The 19,631-nt window shown below is 58.7% G+C and overlaps 1 protein-coding gene across 2 annotated transcripts in view; it reads right to left on the bottom strand.

The window, feature by feature from the left end:
- GTF3C2 (general transcription factor IIIC subunit 2) overlaps positions 1 to 19,349 on the bottom strand; it is a 31,101-nt gene extending 11,752 nt beyond the window's left edge. For both annotated transcript variants that reach the window (XM_084622796.1, XM_084622797.1), the window contains exons 1-9: positions 19,130 to 19,349; positions 17,158 to 17,539; positions 12,932 to 13,238; positions 8,782 to 8,876; positions 8,221 to 8,298; positions 7,798 to 7,896; positions 7,148 to 7,375; positions 6,157 to 6,268; positions 5,750 to 5,867 (exon numbers count right to left, since the gene is read on the bottom strand). In XM_084622796.1, coding sequence (XP_084478922.1) covers positions 5,750 to 5,867; positions 6,157 to 6,268; positions 7,148 to 7,375; positions 7,798 to 7,896; positions 8,221 to 8,298; positions 8,782 to 8,876; positions 12,932 to 13,238; positions 17,158 to 17,539; positions 19,130 to 19,334 — 1,624 coding nt within the window. In that variant the 5' untranslated portion in view covers positions 19,335 to 19,349. The remainder of the gene's footprint in view (positions 1 to 5,749; positions 5,868 to 6,156; positions 6,269 to 7,147; positions 7,376 to 7,797; positions 7,897 to 8,220; positions 8,299 to 8,781; positions 8,877 to 12,931; positions 13,239 to 17,157; positions 17,540 to 19,129) is intronic.
- Positions 19,350 to 19,631: the final 282 nt, after the last annotated feature.

The following is a 19,631-nucleotide window of genomic DNA, read 5'->3' as shown; positions in this document are numbered from 1 at the left end:
GAGCTCATGTCCTGCTGATTGTCCACCACGACATGCAGGGTAGAGTCCCTCAGCCTGTAAGTCTGGCCTGCAGCCTTTGCTCCTAGTTGTACATTTAGCCATACTAAAATGTACACTGCTTGCTTGTGCCCCGTGTCCCCAGGGATCTAGATCGCTCTGTGTCACTGACTTGTCCTCTTCATTATTCACCACTCCCCCAATCTTTGGATCATCTAAAAACTTTATCAGTGTTTGGGTTTGTTTTCTTCCAGGTCATTGATAAAACTGTTAAATAGTGTAGGGCCAAGACCCCATCCCTATGGAATCCCACTGGAAAGAAACCTGCTTGATAATGAGAACCCCCATTTACAATTACCTTTTGAGACCTACCAGTTAGCCAGTTTTTAATCCATTTAATGTGGGACAGGTTCATTTTATATCATTCTAGCTTTTTAATCAAAATGTTGTGCGATACCAAGTCGAATACCTTAGAGAACCCTAAGTATATTAGGTCAACACTATTACCAGGATCAGCCAAGCCTGTAAGTGCCTAATAATATCTATAGATCAAGTTAGTTGGACCACATCTATTTCCCATAAACCCAGATGAGTGCCATGAATTACATCATCCTCCATTAATTCTTTATTAAGCTGTGTCTGTCAGTCCTGGGGAGGGCAGCTGTGTCTGAGCTGAGTTCGTCCCAGCCTCCTGGGACCTCTCAGTCCATTGTCCTCCTCCTGCAGAGCCCTGCTGCGTTCACACATTCCGCCACCAGAACGGCCCCTGGATAGATTCAGTCCCCGGACCTCCCCCTGCCTTGATGGAGCCTCCACTGCCGTGGGCTGGCTTTAGCCAGTCCTTAATGCCCAGTCATGTGACACAAACACCTAGCCTCCAGGTCTGCCCCAGGGCAGCTTTTTACCCCTTCTGTCCCCACGGGGCAGCAGTCCCTAGGCCAGGGAGTCACAAATTCCCAACTCTGTGGGGGAGGCTGGGATGGCAGCTTCACCCTTGGGCCTAGGCACAGGGCGCTCAGCTACCTATAGGGCAAACTGGGGCCAGGGGGTGGGAGTCTGACGATGAGGGACCAGGCCTCTGGCTTTTCTCATACTTTGGCAGCCCTTGTGTAGCTCGTCCTGCCAACAGTCACCCAGCAACTTGAACTGAGGTGCCACCCCCCAAATATGACTACCATGACCCCTCCCCCATTACAGCCTCTCCCCTAGGCCCAGCCACGCAGCGCCAACCTGCCCAGCAGACATAACATTCCTGCCCTCCCAACTCACCCAGCGGGCTGGGTGCCCTAGGCCTCTCTCCCAACCCACCCACCCAATCCAACAGTCTGCCATGCACCTCTCCCCGGCCTGTCCAGTACAGCAGGAAACCTCTGGCATGGGTAATGAAGCCACCCCATTGTTCCAGATACAGACAGCAGCCCACCCCAAGGAGGCAGGGGGAGCAGATCCCTGTGAGACCAGCAGGTCTAGCAGCCCCTCCCTGCCCCACATTCCTCCCACTCAGACATGACAGGCAGCAGACAGGCACTTCAATTACTGCGCGGAGCGGAGCAGTCATGCATCTTCTCGGGTGCTTCAATTACAGATGGCCAGCTTGTCAATTACCTCCTCCAGGCGGTGGGGAGGGGAGGGGAGCAGCGCCCATGGCAGCCCCTCTGCCCACTACCCCGGGAAGGGGGGTGCATGGAACAGGGGGAGAGCAGTTCACACTGACCTGGGGATCTCCAGCACCAGCAGCCCCTAGGCCATGGCGGCTGGGCTGGACTTAGGCCAGCGGGGATAGCTCCCCCACGCTGAGCCCAGAGCTGTCTGCACTGCGCTACAGCAGCACCAAGCCAGCAGGCGAGCCCCCACCTCACAAAGGGGGCACTGTGCCAGCAGGGATTAACCTGCTAGCCCAAGGGGATCAAACCAGGAGGCAAAGAGTGAACCCCTGTAGCTGGCTGCCTGAGGGCCTGGCAGGGATGCTCTGAACTACAGGGGCTTTGCCAGAGGAGCAGGGCCCAGTCCCCACCGGGTGCCTGGAGTGGTTTCAGGGGGTGGGGCTGCAGATGCTGATTAGCTCTGGCACAGGCCTGCCCCATGGAGGAGCGAGTGGGCCTGGCTTCCCATTGTTACAGCACCAGCAGAGGAGACACTGGTCCAGGCTGAAGGAGCACTGGCCATCCATCACACCCAGCCCCCGCAGACAAGCCTAGTTACAAGCATCGTTAGCTGACTGACTTGGCTGAGCACCGAGGCCGCTCCCAGCCCAAGGAGGAGCGGGAGGAGCTCCCCAGCACTCCCAGCCCCTAAGGCAGGCCCCACATTCCCCAACCCAGCTCAGGCTTCGATGACTCCCCAGGGAGCAGCTGGGGCCCCCAAGAAGCCGCAGAGCTGCACCTCCCAGTCTGGACCCCTTTCCTGCAGACGGTAGCACCCTCTGGTGGCCACAAGGAACAGCTGCACTCACCCGCACTGTCCCAGGTGCCAGGGCCGCAGTGCTCCGTGAGAGAGGTGCCTGCTCCCCTACCCAGCCAGGTGGGGACGTCGCTGGGAAGCCCAGCTCCCCGTCAGCCTGTTCGCCTTGGCAGCCCTCTCGGCAGGCACTGCCTTATCTGCAGCAGGGCTCCCAAGCAGGATCTAAGCCCACCGCTGGCTCTCACTGTCCGGCAGGGAGGCCTCGGCCAGGCTGCAGCGTGTCCGGGGGCGCAATGCAGGTACAATGCTTCGAACGAGGGGCCCTGGGAAGGGCCTGGTGCACGAAACCAGGGTACTAACATGACCAGCTCATCACCGAGACCCCCACCATGGGCAGAGCCTCCCAGGGGCACACCCCTCTACCACCTGGCCTGCCTTGGCCCGGCCCAGCTCCTCTCTGTGCAGCACCCAGCCTGACCATTTGGAGAGGGAACCCCCATGAACAAGGAAACATGGCCAGACTGGGGGAGAGTCAGCCAGGCCAAGAGGGGAGGAAACGCCCCACAGACAGCCAAGGGGCACAGCCAGGCTGGGCTAGCTTAAGGAAAGCAGTGGATGTATTGTTTCTTGACTTTAGCAAAGCTTTTGACATGGTCTCCCACAGTATTCTTGTCAGCAAGTTAAGGAAGTATGGGCTGGATGAATGCACTATAAGGTGGATAGAAAGCTGGCTAGATTGTCGGGCTCAACGGGTAGTGATCAATGGCTCCATGTCTAGTTGGCAGCCGGTGTCAAGTGGAGTGCCCCAGGGGTCGGTCCTGGGGCCGGTTTTGTTCAATATCTTCATAAATGATCTGGAGGATGGTGTGGATTGCACTCTCAGCAAATTTGCGGATGATACTAAACTGGGAGGAGTGGTAGATACGCTGGAGGGCAGGGATAGGATACAGAAGGACCTAGACAAATTGGAGGATTGGGCCAAAAGAAATCTGATGAGGTTCAATAAGGATAAGTGCAGGGTCCTGCACTTAGGACGGAAGAACCCAATGCACAGCTACAGACTAGGGACCGAATGGCTAGGCAGCAGTTCTGCAGAAAAGGACCTAGGGGTGACAGTGGACGAGAAGCTGGATATGAGTCAGCAGTGTGCCCTTGTTGCCAAGAAGGCCAATGGCATTTTGGGATGTATAAGTAGGGGCATAGCGAGCAGATCGAGGGACGTGATCGTTCCCCTCTATTCGACATTGGTGAGGCCTCATCTGGAGTACTGTGTCCAGTTTTGGGCCCCACACTTCAAGAAGGATGTGGATAAATTGGAGAGAGTCCAGCGAAGGGCAACAAAAATGATTAGGGGACTGGAACACATGAGTTATGAGGAGAGGCTGAGGGAGCTGGGATTGTTTAGCCTGCAGAAGAGAAGAATGAGGGGGGATTTGATAGCTGCTTTCAACTACCTGAAAGGGGGTTCCAAAGAGGATGGCTCTAGACTGTTCTCAATGGTAGCAGATGACAGAACGAGGAGTAATGGTCTCAAGTTGCAGTGGGGGAGGTTTAGGTTGGATATTAGGAAAAACTTTCACTAAGAGAGTGGTGAAACACTGGAATGCGTTACCTAGGGAGGTGGTAGAATCTCCTTCCTTAGAGGTTTTTAAGGTCAGGCTTGACAAAGCCCTGGCTGGGATGATTTAACTGGTAATTGGTCCTGCTTCGAGCAGGGGGTTGGACTAGATGACCTTCTGGGGTCCCTTCCAACCCTGATATTCTATGATTCTAAGGAGAATCAGCAAACAGCCCTAGAGGTGCTGATGGATGGCTCCCACCTGCCAGCGGACAGAGGTCAGACACCCAACCTTGTCCTGCGTCCCCTTGGCTGAGCTCGACCTGCTGACCAGGGCAAGCTTGGCTCGCCCGAGAGTGGAGGACGGGTCCAAGGGAACGCACTGAAGTGGGCTGAGTCCTTCCTGGAGGGATGCACCCAAAGAGCAGGGTTGGGAAGGGCCACTCCCTGGCTGTGCGCCACAAGGACCAGGTCTCCCTCGGGCCCGTCTCAACACCCACCTGCAGCCGCCAGGTGAGCCGGTCAGACACCGGGGCTCCAGCACCACCTCCCGCTCTGTCTGCCCTTTGCCACATTCCACCGCACACGACCCCCGAGATGGCCCCGGGCCTGGAGAACAGTTGGCTGGCAGCGCCCCCAAGCCAGGCTGAGGAGTTCTGGCCCCAGTGCCATCTCCATGGGTGAGGGTCAGGTCAGTCCCTGGCCTGGGAGACGGCTGGATTCCTTGCTGAGCTCTCACACAGCAGCACCCAGCAGTAATGCCGACAACCAGCTCTGGCTGGCTAGGAGGCCTGCCCCATCCCGGCAGATGAAGACTCTGCCTCAGTCACTCCTCTGGGGCGCAATGGACCTGGGCATGGAGCTGCCAACCCCTTCAGAATGCTGCAGCAGTTCCCCTCAGCACCATGGCTACCGCCAATCTATCAGCCCTGTCTCTGCGCTACGCTGCCTTCCCAGGCTCTTCAAAGCAAGTCCCAGGGCTCAGCCTCTCTCTTCAAAGCACTGCGTGGACCGGGCTCCCGGGACCCGAAAGACTGTCTGAAGCGCTGGACAAAGACAGCAGATGACAGCTTTGCTCCTCTGGCCCAGTGGAGCGCTCAGCAATTCAAGGACAGCTGGTCTGTGCCGGAGATGGGACATTTACAGGGGTGGGCCCAGACTGTGGAGTGAACTCACCCTGAAGCAGCCTCCCACTTCCGCTCCAAGGGAAGAGCGCGTTGCTTTAACCTCCCTTCTCTGATACACACCCCACAGCAGGGACGTCTAGACCCCAACCGTTACCAAACCCAAATGCTGCATGGCACATGAACAAACCTGGGGGCTGCTGTGGAGTCACACTGCTCAACGCAGGCGAGGCACTCCAATACCGGTGCAGAGCGCGGGGGGAGAACCTGGCTCGAACAGCCGGGCCCCACCCAGCAGAGCGCGGGGCGAGAACCTGGCTCGAACAGCCGGGCCCCACCCAGCAGAGCGCGGGGCGAGAACCTGGCTCGAACAGCCGGGCCCCACCAGGGTTTAGTCTGCCAGCAGAGTGCAATGAGGTGTGAGAACCTCGCTGGGCTTCACCAGGGCTGGGAAGCTACTGTGTCAGGCCACATAGCTGAGCGTGGGCTGACACAGGGAGCCGCCTGGCTGCTTTGGGGGTGCCCTGAGGCTCACACAGGCCCAGGATCCATGGGTGGGGCCCTGGGCATTGCATTTCTCAGGGTTTTCCCAGAGCCCCATGCGCTGCCCCGCCAGGGTTTCAGTACTGTCACCCCACCCCTCTCCGCCCCGCGGCATGGCTCTTCCTACCTTTTACCTGGGCTCTCTTGTGAGCGAGCAGTCCCTCGGGGTGCGGGAGGCTGTACACGAGCACTTTGCCGTCAGAAAAGGCTGCCGCCAGGAGGCCCAGCCGGCTCATCTGAGGGGGCTGGAGGGACAGACGCACAGGCTGAGGAGCCAGGCTCAGGCTCCTGGGGAGACTCACCCAAGGCACCCCACCCCCCGCCGGGTCATGCGGAGCGCTGCAGTGCAATGGTTCCATTCTGCGCCCAGGAGCGGGTACAATCCATGGGCATCGCTCTGTGCTGGGGGGCAGCCACTCCACAGGCTGCTCGGAGGGGAGCGGGATCCGTTTCTGTGGGGCCCACTGCTGGGATCATCCCCAGAGCCCTCATGCAGGCAGACCCAGCCTCCCCCCTGCTCCACCACACCCCTACCTTCCTGCAGGTGGTGGGCAGCTCCCAGGCTCCGCTGGGGCAGAACTTCATGTCCCAGATGCAGCCGTGGTCGGCGGTGATGGCATAAGCCAGCCTGGCTTTGGTGGCAGAGCTGCAGGGACAGGCGAGTTAGGGGGGGCCTGGCTGGTGGGTGTCAGGAGCCCCCCTCCACCCGCACAGGGGCATAGCTCCAGCTCAGCCCCCAGGCACATGGGGCAGGCAGGGAGAGCCCTGCAGTGCTCTACAGCTGCTGGCTCTGCCACCCAGAGCCCCCACCCTGGGCACGGGCCAAGCCTCCAGCCGGGACCAAGGAGGTAAGTCATGCCCTCCCTGCAGAGCAGCTCCTGGGCGCCTGGGTCGCGGTTTCCCACAGCACTCAGCCTTGGCCTCTGCCCAGGACTGGGCCACTGAGCTCCAGGGTGCTGGAGTGAGTGACGGCCTGTGCAGGGCATGGCCATGTGCCCCGGGGAGCGTGGGGGTGAGGCCCCAGGCCCACATCCCATGTGGGGGAGGAGGCCCTGCTCCACTCCCACGAGCAATGCATTTGCCACCCCTGCAGACTGTGGGCTCGCCACCCCCAACTCTCCCATGGCTCTGGGCTCAGCTGCCCGCCCCCCTCACACATGGGCTCTGGGCTTGTCCGCTTACTCTGTCCCCCAGGGCTCTGCACTTCCCACCCCTGCAGGCTGTGGGCTCACCACCCCAACTCTCCCCCCGCCAGGGCTCTGGGCTTGCCTCCCAGGGCTCTGTACCGCCCCCACACCCTGCACCACCCCCAGGCTCTGAGCTCACTCCCCCCCCCCCAAGCTCTGCGCTCCCCCTTCCCCCCCCCCCAAGCTCTGCGCTCCTCCTTCCCCCCACCCTGCAGCACTTCCCAAGCTCTGCGCTCCCCCTTCCCCCGACCCTGCACCAGTCTCTGCCCTCACTCCCCACCCCGCACCACCCTCCAGGCTCTGCGCTCACCAGAGCCTCTCCTGCACACACGACTCACCCTGCCTCCGGCTGCAGGATACCCAGAGCCCAGAGCTGTAGCAGTGCAGGGCCTGTGTGGAGCTCGGCCAGGCTGTGCCTTTCGTCCATGCCCTTGTTACAGTACAGCGCCACGTACTGGGGGGCGGCAGAGCCCTCTGGACACGGGCACCACTCCATGGCCCACACTGGGCCACCCACAAAGAAGGACACATCCAGGCGCTCCTCGTGGGGCTGCAGGGAGTTGAACCTGCCGAGGGGAATGGGAGCAGTGGGTAAAAAGCGGGCGGCAGGGCAGGAGGCACGGCCAGCTAAGGGCTCTGCTGTCCAGGGGACCATGCAGAGCAAGGCAGGGCAGCTGCAGGCTGGCTTGACACTGCGCCATAATCGAGCCGTGCTCTGGGGGTGGGAGCCCTGCCTGGACCTGAACCCAGTGCCCAGGGTACAATGCAAAGGGAAGCCTGCAAGGAGGGACAGAGCACACTGCAGGCTCAGCTGGCCCTGCTGCCGGGGGCCTCGATTCCCATCAGCTCTGGGCGGTGGCTGCACTGGATCTCAGGGGCAGAAGCCGCTCTGGGGGGGTGCCAAGACCCAGCAAGTCATTCTGGAGTAGGCACAACCCTCCAGCTGCCAGGCCCAGCTCTGGACAGTGACCCTGGGGCTTGGTCATACCTGTTGATGCGGTACAGGACACCGTCTTCTTCAATGCCCTCCCGCTGGATGGAGAAGAGCGGAGACTTCATCTCTCCCGGAAGGTACTGGGCACATTCGCTGAAGGGGCAGAAGGAGAGGAATGAGCAGCCACTGTCTCCTCTCTCAGGGACTTGACTTGGGAAACAAACCCGGCTTGGGGCCCCAGCCCATACCTCAGCAACTCCCTCCCCGGGGCTCCGGCCCGACCCTCTGCAACCCCCTCCCTGGGGAACTGGTCCAGCCCTCTGATATCATCAGACACCTGACAACCATCAAGGTCAGTATCGGGAACTGCCCCTATGTTGTGCATTCACCCCTTACCCACTGCTCCCTTGCCAGCCCCAAGGCAGGGGCTGCCCCATGCCCACATTCGCCCCAGCCTGCGGAAAACCATTCACCTACCTCTCGGAGAGAAACGTCCACTTGCGTGTGGAAGGGAGCCAGTCGGGAAATTCCCAGGGGGAGTAGTGCTGGTCCCTCCTGTGGAGCACAAGGCATCAGAATCCCACATGCCCCCGCCCAGCTGCTCTCCTTGCTGCTACACGCCCAGGCTAGAGGCAGAAGCCGCAGGCTGGGGCATGAAGACAGTGGGGAATTCGAGCCCAGCCTGGCCCCAGTCCGTCACCCCTGAAACTCATCACCCCAGAGATCCTTCTGCCAAGGGCTCCTTGCCCCTCTCGAGCCACCTGTGCTGCAAAGGACCCTGCAGGCCTCTACCCATGGGGCAGCCCTGAGTGAGACTGATGCACCCAGCCCCGCCACCCCAGACTAAGGGGCAAGGGAGCCTTAGCCATGCCACTGCAGGCAGGCTGGCCCTGCATGATAGGACCACCTAAAGGGCCCCGGGACAGACTGCTTGCAGCCCCTCCAGCCCAGCGGGTCACCCATCCTGTCGCAGCCCCAGGGCCAGGCGCTCACCTCTCAGCACCCCCCCTAGACCTGCGCGAGGATGGCCATACTCACAGGCTGTGGGTGATGCTGGGACACTTCCACACGGGGGCCATGATGGAGTTGTGGAAGCCATTGGGAGCAAGCCCTCGGCACTGGGGCTTGGACTTCTGAGCATAAGAGAAAGCAGGGTTAGAGCAAGACACTAGTTACCCAGCCATGCCGAAGAGATGACCCAGCCCAGGCCAACTCTCGAGACACCCATGCCCTTAGCCCCAGCTAGTTCCCTGCCCAACCCACCCATGCCCCCAGACGCAACCCCCCAACACACCCTCCACCCAGCCCCAGAAACAGAGGGGGGATGCAGCCATCCCATGGAGCCCCTACCCTGCCTCCCTCTCCAGGGCTGTGTCTGCCGAGAGCCCCTGCTCAGCCCGCTGGCTCGGTCGGAGCACAAAGGCTGCTGCAGGCTGGAGAAGCGCAGGGACCAGCAGATGTGTGCCCACACCCCAGCCTCAGCCCTGTGTATTAAGATGTGGCCCTGAAACATAAACCCTTATATCAGAGGCCTGGTCTGAGGCCTGAGCTAAAGTAATGGTCAAGACTTTGCTAACAAAGCACAGTTAAGCTGTGAGCCAAAGGCAGGCCCTGCTCATAGAAGCTGGCAAGGAAAGGGCTGATGTTGCAAAATACACATACCTAAAAGGTCCTGGACCCTAGCGATATCCGAACACTCTGAAACTTGCACATTCCACACACGTAACAAGGAACAGGCCGACCCATCCCAAAGACAGGGGCAAAAGGGTACTATGATGGATAGAGTGGTTTTGTTCGAACCAACATGTACAAAGTGAGAGGTGGCACCTTACTGCGTAGAGAGATTGCACCTCGATACGTCAGAAGTGATGTGTAACTTGTCTGTACCTGTGCATAAGATGCATCCCTGGGGCGGTCTCTCTGTCCAGCCTAGGGGGCAGTGGAGAATCCCGCCAGGGACTGAGCTGTGTCCATTGCCAAGGAGCACATAGGGACTAACAGAACTGTAGACATCTGATCCGGGGAGCTAGAGATTGTGTTTCTTTTGACAATAAACCTGGCCGGGTGCCTTCGTACCTTATTGGAGTCTGTGGTCATTGGGGGTTCTCTTGGGGTCTGCTGTGTCGGCGATCTGCGCAGAGCTGGGGCAGCACACAGGGAGAACACACACGCACGCAGCCGACTGTTCTCAACATTGAATAGAGCAGAGCACCACACCGGTGGCGTCTGACAACACCCTGGTCAGTGTCAGTCTCAGAACCTCCAGCCCAGTAGACAGGAAGAACTGGCCCAGTGCAAACAAGCAAGGGTCTGTAATTAACCTATCGGCTCCAGGCCAGCCAAAACCCCTGAACGGCAGGGAGATGCAGCCAGCCAGCCCCAGACCTAGATCTATAAAAAGGGGAAAAGTGACCTGGGCACGTACAGCTCCGTTTCTGAGCTCAGGAAATGCAAGGTGGGTGCTGGAGAGCCTGCGACTGACTGGCCAACCTGCCTTAGTACAGCAGGCCACCCCCTGCATTACAGTCACAGTACAGACCAGCTTTCTGGTTAACGCCGACTCCGGCAAGCGTCCGGCAAGCGCGGCAGGGTAGCGCCACACCTGGGATCACTGGAAAAAGGGGTTCCTGAGACTCAGCCCTCCCAGGACAACAAGGGCTTTTCTTAGGGTTGCCACATTCTGCCAACCTTTTGGGGCTGGAGCTGGGAGTCAAAGCAGGGCTCTGGCCCTGGCAAAGAGTTACCCCTGGGAGCGCCTGGCACCACTGATCCAAGGAGCCGCAGTCCCCAGCCTGTTTAGCTTTTCTGCGATGTCAGAGCGACACAGATCACCCTGAGCAATTGTAGACAGAGGAACAGGAGGGCTTGCAGCCTCAGCAGTCTCTCGGTAGCTGCAGAGCTCCAGGGCTAAGCAGCAGCCTCTGATCCTGACCCAGCCATCCCAGGTCAGGTCTAATCCGAGGGCAGAACGCTGGAAGAGGCCAAGACGACGGCATGAAGCTTACACCTTTCTTTCTAGGGATGTAAGCAAAGTACTCTGGAAAAAATCAGACTCTCATCCTGGGAAAGGGAGTGGGCTCAGGTGAGGGGGTGAAGATTTCGGATGGATGGCCTTGGACATGGGAAAGAGGTAAGGAGCTGGGGAAGAATAGGGGCAGGGCACCTGTCAGCCCCACATTCTCCCCTCCTGTGTGTGCATCAGGATCCAAGGGTCCTGTGCCCTTCTACAGGGTCTCCACCCCTGCCTCCCCTCACATAAGACAGTATCTAGGGGGCCTGAAGCCCTCTCCCTAATCTCCCATGTATGTGCTGCGATCTGGGGGGAGGGGCTTCTCCCCTTAGCTTCCTGGAGGACAGCAGCCCCTCTTCCTGCTCCACATGAGCCAGCATGTAGGGAGGTGCCTTGTCCCTGGGCTGGGGAGCTCCCAAGAGGCATGGTGGGCGCATGAGCCTAGAGCACACTGCTAAGACTGGGTGAGAACTGAGACTGGGCGTACTTGCTGCACATCACAGGTTTCTGAAGCAGGAGGTGTGGGGATGGGAACAGCCACTGAGATGAATGTGATGGCCAGTCAGGATTAGGTCATCTGGGGAACTCCAGCTTCTGCACCATGTGGTTGGTAGGGTGTTGAGGTCTGGCAGCTCTGATCTTGGGGCTGTGTCCCGGAGTTGGTTCCAAAGAACTTCCAAAAATGGAGCAGTGCACAGCAGAGCTATAGGTTTAGGCTTTACTTGTCTCCATTCAGCTGAGCCTATCACACTGGGACGAATGGGCCACTTCACACCACTCAGAACCTCCTACACTTTCAGGATTCTCCAGTGCTAGGAGTCTGGATTTAGCAAAGCTGCTGCTGACTGATTAATGCTTTTTGTACACCACTGGCTTCTCATGCACTAATGGCTTAAAGGGATGGGATGGGGAAGAGGGTGAGCTGGGAAGTGGGGGGATTGTTACTTGGGGGGATGGAGAGAGACACACCAGTCTTCTCTCATATGCTTAGTTCCTGTAACCACCATGTATTAAAGCAGTCAGATTCTTGGGGGACAGCCCACGGCTGGGCGAATTTCTCCTCACAGTCCTGCTGGGAACTACACATTACAAACATTTCAAAGCATGACCATTATGCCGGGTCCACTGTAACAAAGTGCATGGTGGGGACAGGACTTATGATTCACGTAGCAACCATGTGGGTTAGTGGTGAGAGCAGTGGACTGCGACTCAAAGCTTAGGCTCTATTCCCAGCTCTGCCACTGACCTGATGAGTGACTTTGGCCAAATCTCCATGCCTCGGTTTCCCTATCTGTACAATGGGGACAATGATTTTTCCCTCCTTGAAATATAATGAAGAACACCATGAAAGACTTAGGTTATCCCCTTTATTACCTGGCCACAGCAGCATCTGGATTGCATACCTACGTAATGACCACTACTTAAATGACCACTAACTCCTACCCATATCACTCCTCCTCCAGGAACTCAGACGGGAGCAGGCACAGAAAAGAGCTGCTAGGCTGATGAGCGGAACGCAGGGCCTGTCTTATGGGAGCAGGCTGGCAGAGCTTTGACTACCCGAGCAAAACGCAGAATGAAGGGCAGGGAGATCTGACTGCTCCCTGGGAATACAGCACGGGTAATGCCCAAGACAGGGGAGAGCTGCTGAAGCTAAAGGCCAAATCTGGCACAAGACCACACAGGAATAAGGTGACAATGAACACGCTGAGGCTGGAGAGGAAAAAATATTGGACCATCAGAGGAGGGAGGGTTGGGAACAGATTCCCAACAGCAGCTGTGGGAGCAAACCACCTCTCTGGCTTTAAGATGGAGCTCGACAAACTCACAAAGAAGCTGCCTGCAATCTCAGGGGACCAGGAGCTCCCTGCCAATCCTAGGCCCTGTGTTCAAACAGGGAGTTTGAGTCACTTTAAACCAGCAGCTCTGCCTCCATGCCATGTCCCAGAGCCCCCTCCCCCTGGGGGGACTGCTTCCTTCCCCCACAGCCATGCTCTATATACCCGGGTCAAGGGTGACCCCTTTCCCACTCTACCCCATACACACTGGAGGGGGTGGGTGGGGAGAGACACGGAACGGATGACACATCAAGGCCCAGTGGCCAGCCCCCTCCCCCTCCTACAAACATTAACCCAGGGCTGGTGTGACAAGGGGGCAACGTGAATAGGATGCTGTTACCCCTGCTGACTGCATCCTCAGGGTGTGGCCCCGGACAGCCTCTGGCTCTGACTCAGAGACCTCGCTGAGCAGGACATCACTCTCCTCCTCCTCCTCTGCCGCCTCCAGCAACACCTCTTTCGAGGGCACAAAGTCCACATCCTGGGAGAGGTCATCGTCATCAGCCGCCTCCTCCTCTTTCCTCCTCCTGCTCCGGCGCTTCTTTCTCGAACTGTCAGACTCTGGTTCCTGGGGGCCCTCGTTGGGAGCCAGGGGCTGGTAGACCGATGTCAGCTCCTCGGCCAGCTCCTGCAGGTAAAGCAAGGCCCTGGGGGCACCAAAAGGATCACTGGTAAGAGAGCTGCCCTGCCCCCTCAGGGCGTCTCCCTGGGCTACAGACATTGGACCTGGTGCTCTGGGAAGGAGCATTTCTGCCACTGATGCCCGGAGGGGCTAGGCTGCACCAGGACTGGAGACCAAATCTTACCAGCAACTTCCTGCACCCCAGCCAAGCTCTGCATTCAGGAAACATGGCTTGCCCCTCTAGGGGAAAACTTACACTGCGTCTGAAAGCCAAGCTTCCCCCACAGGAGTGCCAACAGAGCCCAGCAATGCTGCTCTGAGTCAGCCAGGGCCACCAGAGACTGGGAGCACCACTGCCCTCCTTTGGCTGTTCCCCTGTTTCATCTCCATGGTGTTGTCATTCAAGCTGAGACCATCACATGGATGGGCTACATCACACCCTGCAGACCGTCCCAAGCTTTCCAGGTTCTCCTATGTTGGGAATTTGGATATAGCAGAACTGTGGCTACTTTTCTCACAGTTTCTTTATGCACAACTGGCTTCTAACTAATGGCTTAATGGCACAGGAAGGGGAGGAGGGTGAGCTGGCAATGTCGGCGGTAGGTGGGGCCACATATTTGGAAAGTGCTTGTTATACATTGCAGGGAATGGAGAGACAGGCACCAGCCTTGTTTCACAGGTTTAAAGTTCCTGCAACCATCACGTAATAAAACTGTCACACTCTTGGTAGCTAGACCAGCCGTGTTTGAGATCTCTCTCTGCAGCCCTGGTGGGAACTGAACACTGCAAATATTCCAATCATGGCCATTATTCCCAGCCCACGATAACAGAGAGCAGGGGGTGGGCCACTTAGGGAATGTCTACATTGCACTGTAAGCCTGTGCTTGAGCCTGGGCTCTAGCCTAGCCTAGCCTCCTCTCCCCTTGTGTCTACACTGCAATTGCTTGATCCGGGTCCCAGGATTCAGCCAGAAGTATCCCACAATTCCATGGGACAACCTCCTTAGTCCTCTCTATCCCAACAATCTGCAATCCACTATATTGAAAATGGAAGCCCCCCCCTTCCCCCCCTTTGCGAACAGCAGCAACTCAGGTCAGCATTAACCCATTCTCTACTGATCACCAATCTGGAAGCGCACTGTCAGAGAGCTTCCTGGGTCTGCAGTGGAGAGCGAACGGATCAAACCTTTTGCAAAGTGAGCAGCTTCAACCTTCCTGTAACGTGCAGGGTGGGATATAAAGTTTTCCCCACACGGTCCTAGTGCTAGAGCGGCCACATTTCAGGGGGATGAGGATGCTAGGGAGTCGGGGATAGGGTCACCTTGACTAGGGTCTGCGCACTGCAGTGTGGACACTGGAGCCCTAGGATCAAGCACAGATTAGAAAAGTCTTAATGTAGGGTTAAAATACAATGTAGATGCTCAAGCCCAGGGTTCCCTAGCTCAGATTAGCTGACTCGAGTCCCACTAACCCTGGGCTTACATTGCAGTGTAGACATACCGTCTGGCATCACATCACTAACCCACACGGCTGCTGATGGGGACACAGGAGCCCTGGGCTCTATTCCCAGCTCTGCCACTGGACCAAATTTGAGATGTACTGATGCAAAGTGCTATGTCAGGGCTAGGTGTTATCATTACCTGACCACAGTAGTGTCTGAGCTGCACTCCTACATCTGCCTAAGTGACCGGAACTACCAACACCACATTCGAAGAAACTAGGAAGTTCACTGACTAAAATGTCAACAATGCAGAGGCGCGGTTGCCTGGTGGCATCTTGCGCCTTTCTAGAATGTTGAGTTCACCAAAACTCCAGCTTCTGAAAGCCAGGAAATGCTGAGTTAGGGTACGCACCCATGCAGCCTTAGCTCTGCCCTCTTTGAGCAATGCCCCAACAGACTCATTGCATGCTTACTCACAGTCTCCCTTTGCATTGTATTGAACAGGAGATCATTCAAACATGGCTTGCTCCATGGAAAGACCACCACCCTGCTAAATTTCACAGAGCCTTCACTCCTACGCACATGGTGCCATCCAGCACTCTGCTTTCACTCACCCTTCATTAAACCCACAGCCACACTCACCTCACACAAACTGCTGGCAATCCCCATTGCAAGAAAACCCGTGTCCTGCTCCCGACAAAGCCTACACAATGCAATACTGACATGAGGGCTGCTGAATCTCCTAAGGCACACAAGTACCTCTTTCCTTCAATCACACACACAGGGATCATGGAGAGGGGCTCACAAACACCCCAGAGGGCCACAGCCCCCCAGATCGCCTCATATTACACACTCAGCTCTGCCAAACTGCTCCAAATAACGTATCCATCATTCAATACAGCTATACCTAACACAGGAGCTCCCCGTGGCTAATGCCTGCTCTGGGGTGGGGGGGCAGAATAAAGGTTATGGAGGCATGCACTGTAATTCTATTTCCTGGGTTTGAGTTTTACCAAACTCGATGATGTAGAAGGGCACCAGATGTTGCCACGCAACCTTATCTCTGGGCTAACGACTGTTTTGTCAGGAATTTTCAGATGAGAGTTGCTGAACCGGCAGGTGTCCAGCCCCTCAAGCTCTCCCACCCCCAGCCCGGACTGTCAGCATCCCATGGCCATTTCCTGTTCAGCCAGCAGCACTGCCCTCCCAGGGGCCCCTCTGAGGACAGGACAGTGAAGTCAGACCCACACACAGCCAATACCAACCCATGTCCAGTGTGACTCTATGCTCTGCAGGGAACACACGTGTGTGTTTGGGGGGTGAAGGCAGTGAGTAACTGCAGCTCATGGGAATGGATTCCCCGGTCGGTCCGCTAACCACAGCCCAGCACACAGCATGGCAAGCAGCTGCCCTACAGATCCCGTCAGACAGTCTATTGCATTGAAAACCAGCCCCCCAGAGCACAGTCAAAGCTGGCCCCTTGCTGCTGTAGGCACACAAGGGGCAGGGCCCTCCCCAGCTCAGACTGCTTCACTGGGCAGCCCAAACCACCTCCACAGCAGTTTTATGGCTGTTCTTGTGACTTTCCCAGGCGCCTTCCCAAGAGCGCAGACAGGGAAGTTCTAGGGTGAGGTGGAGATGAACCTCAGTCACCACAGAGCAGCTGAGCAGGCTGGGGGGCACAGACACCTTCAGAAAGGGCAGCATGGAGCTCCACAAGGAGCCACTCCTGCAACACAGACTGCAAAACAGCAGCTATCCCCTCTCTGCCCCACACAAGGCACCCTGGGCTGCAGCTCCTTCAGGTCTCACACCAGAGAGAGAAATCCACAGACTGCAGGATCCCCACTGGATCCCAGCAAGCTAGGCTCAAACCAAGCCTTCTGTTTCCAGGCAGACACATGCCAACCTGGCCCAGGCATGGCAGACTATAGGGAATCTGCGTCCTCCAGCTCAAAATTCCCAAGAGTCACTGTTGGGCAGAGACCAGAGCTGGCCACGTCAGGCCAATGAGCAGCATGCTGGCAGATCTAATCCTCTTCCCCAGCTCTAGAGGCTTACAATGCCTGCAGGCCCGCCAGGTGCCCGAATGCTGCATGGGATGCTAGCTCCCCTGGAAGGGCCTCGGGGGGACCCAGCCAGGACAAAAGTCCCAAGTGGAGTTAACAGCATATAGTCGACAACGGCACCCACTAGGCTCTCCCTGCTGCATCCACAATGGCAGCGATGCCCCCGCAAGGAACAGAACCGGCCTCAAGAGCACCATGCTCACATGCGCAGCCTCACTTCCTCCTATTGATTCTTTGTAGTACCGTAGGACCTAGGAGCCCAGCCACGGCCCAGAGCCCAATTGCACTAGGAGCTGTATAAACCCAGGACAAAGAAATGATGCCAGCTCTGCCCCCAAGGGCACTCTTACACTGGCATTAGCACCCTTGCCCTCCTCCCCCCACCCCATTGCACTTCTGTGCTAGGAGCCCTCCTCCCCCCACACCCGCTCTTACACTTTAGCTGCCCGCCTCTTGGGGCGCTCACTGGGCGTGGCCTCCAAGCCATCAGGTGCCTCGTTGCTCCCCAGTACCTTCTGCACACAGATGGGCTCTGGCGTTTGGCAGTCCAGACCCCGCGACAGCTTCAGCAGGAGCAGCTCTGCTTTGGACTTACGGCCTCGTTTCTTTGGCACTTTCATGGGCGAGGTGGGCCCATTCTCCGAGGTCCCAGCGGCCTCCCCACCCCCCTCAGCCTCTGCCCAGGCTGGACACTTGCGGGCAGGACGTTTCCTTTTGGATTTTCGGCTTCGGACAGGCTTCCTCCTGGGCATGGCAGCTGCCACCTCCCCTTCGGGGTGGGCTGAGACCTCCCAGCCCACCAGTGCTGGAAGCTCACCTGGCCAAAGAGAAGAGGGCCAGATGTCAGTGATGAGCAGCTCAACTCACCATTCACCTCTCCCCACTCAAAGCTGCCTTATGGCCCACAAGCCACCAGTGTGGGGGTGACAGGGCACCACTCCCCAGCTTGGCAGACACGAGGGCCCCAGGTTCCAGCAGCAAGCAGGGCGCACCCACTCTGCCCCTTCCCAGGGGCACTCCTCAGCCAAAAGGACCCCTCTGGGGAGAGGGGCTCCCTCCAAGGCCGGGCGCCAGACAACGAGCTGGCTTGGATTGTTTCATGTTTGACAGGACCTTGCAGGACGAAGGAACCCTGGGTTATTTGAAAGAGAAGAGGGCACCAGCAGAGCACACGAGGTGAGCGACAGGTGAGGTCAACAGGACTGCAGAACTCAAGAGTGATAGCGTAAGAGCCAAGACTAGAAGCCACATCACTCCATCCACAGTCCCTTCTGGCCCAGCTGCTGCCCGTGCCCCGTGCCCTCACTCTCCAGTGCCAATGCTTAGCACCTGCCTGACCCTTCTGCAGCTGCCAACTGTAAGGTACTCAACTAGCGAGGAACCCGAAGCAGCCGCATGGGCAGGCAGAGCCAAGTCCACCTATCAGGTTCTGTGGTCTAGTGCTCTGAGATCCCGGAGAGCTGGGTTCCGTTCCTGACCCTATAAGCTTTCCACGGGGCAAAGCTCACCCAACACCCTCCGGGGGGGGGGGGGGGGGTGTGAGACCTCATTTAAACTGGGAAGCACAGGAGATTATTGAGGGTGAAGTTCTCAGGTAAGGAGAAATGGAGGACCAAGATGGGTCTCAGTTTTCCCCCAACAGGGCCTAAATCAGGAGATTCCATGAGCTGAGCTGGAGCTCAATGCAGCTTGCCAGCACTCAGGAAGCTCCCCAACTGCACGCAGAGGGTGATTTCCACTGATCAGTCCCAGAGCTCTCCAGACTTCAGCAGCAGGCAGATTCTCACATGGGAAAGTCATTCACATGGCCTCCCAATCTGAACAGGGTTGATTCAAAGTCTCCAAAAGGTCCTGAGCCAAGACCTCACAGGCCCACAGATGGACGTTTCAGAGAGTTATGCTACGGCAACCCCAAACGGGGGGCTGGCAACAGAAAGGCTCAGACAACCTAATGAGAGCTGGCACCCTGGCTATCCCAGAAACCGCCACTGAAATGCAGCCACCTGCGGGGAGCCGGGCAGCTGCTTCACCCGGCAGGGCTTTAGAGCAGCCATTGAAGGAGCACGGGGGGCTGGGGGAGAGGAAAGGCGCCCTTAGGGCGCAAGCACAGGCCTTGGACTAGGAAGCCGGAGGTTTATCCTCTCCACTGCCACCGACTCATAAACTGACAAGGCCCTTCCCCTCCCTGCCCCAGTCCGCGAGCGATGCAATGGGGGCCGCGTCGGGCCGGCCGGGGAGTAGGCCCGGCGGGGCCGCGGCCGGCGGGGCGGCGCGGGGGGGACCCCAGGCGGCCGGCGGGGCGGCGCGGGGCCGGGGCCGGCGGCGCGGGGGGGACCCCAGGCGGCCGGCGCGGGGCTCCCCGCGCAGAGGCCGGGCCGGGGAGGCGGCGGCGGCGGCGGGTACGTACGGGCGGCGGCCTGCGGGGAGCTCGGCTCCGGCCGCTCGCTCCCTGGAGACCCGCGTCCTCTCGTGCGGCGGCGGCGGCCCGGCTCCTCCCGCAGCGCGCCCGGGGCGGACGGTCCCGCGGCGGCCTCCGCGGCGCAGGGCGGCTCCGAGCGCAGGGACCCGCGGGGGCCCGCGGCCGCCCCCATGGCCCCGGCACGAGCCGCCATCAGCGCCCGCGGGCCTCAGGCCGGCGCCGCCCGCATGGCTCCGGGGCGGGCTCCGGGGGTCACGCGGGGCCGCCCCGCCCCGCCGCCCTCACCTCGGCTCCCGGCGGCCCGCGCGGAACCGGGGGCTCCAAGATGGCCGCTCCGCAGGCGCGCAGCAATCGACGCGCGGCGCTCCCTGGCGTCACTTCCGGCTGCGTCCCCGGGGAACGGATGTTGCCCGGCTCTCACAATGCCCCGCCCCCGCGCCCAGATCTGCATGCGCGGCCCCGCCCCTCGCCAGCCCCGGGCACCGCCTGC

This window comes from Lepidochelys olivacea (assembly GCF_965140295.1).
Source record: "Lepidochelys olivacea isolate rLepOli2 genome assembly, chromosome: 3".
In the NCBI taxonomy this organism is placed as follows: Eukaryota; Metazoa; Chordata; order Testudines; family Cheloniidae; genus Lepidochelys; species Lepidochelys olivacea.
This window is presented reverse-complemented; position numbering and strand designations above follow the sequence as displayed.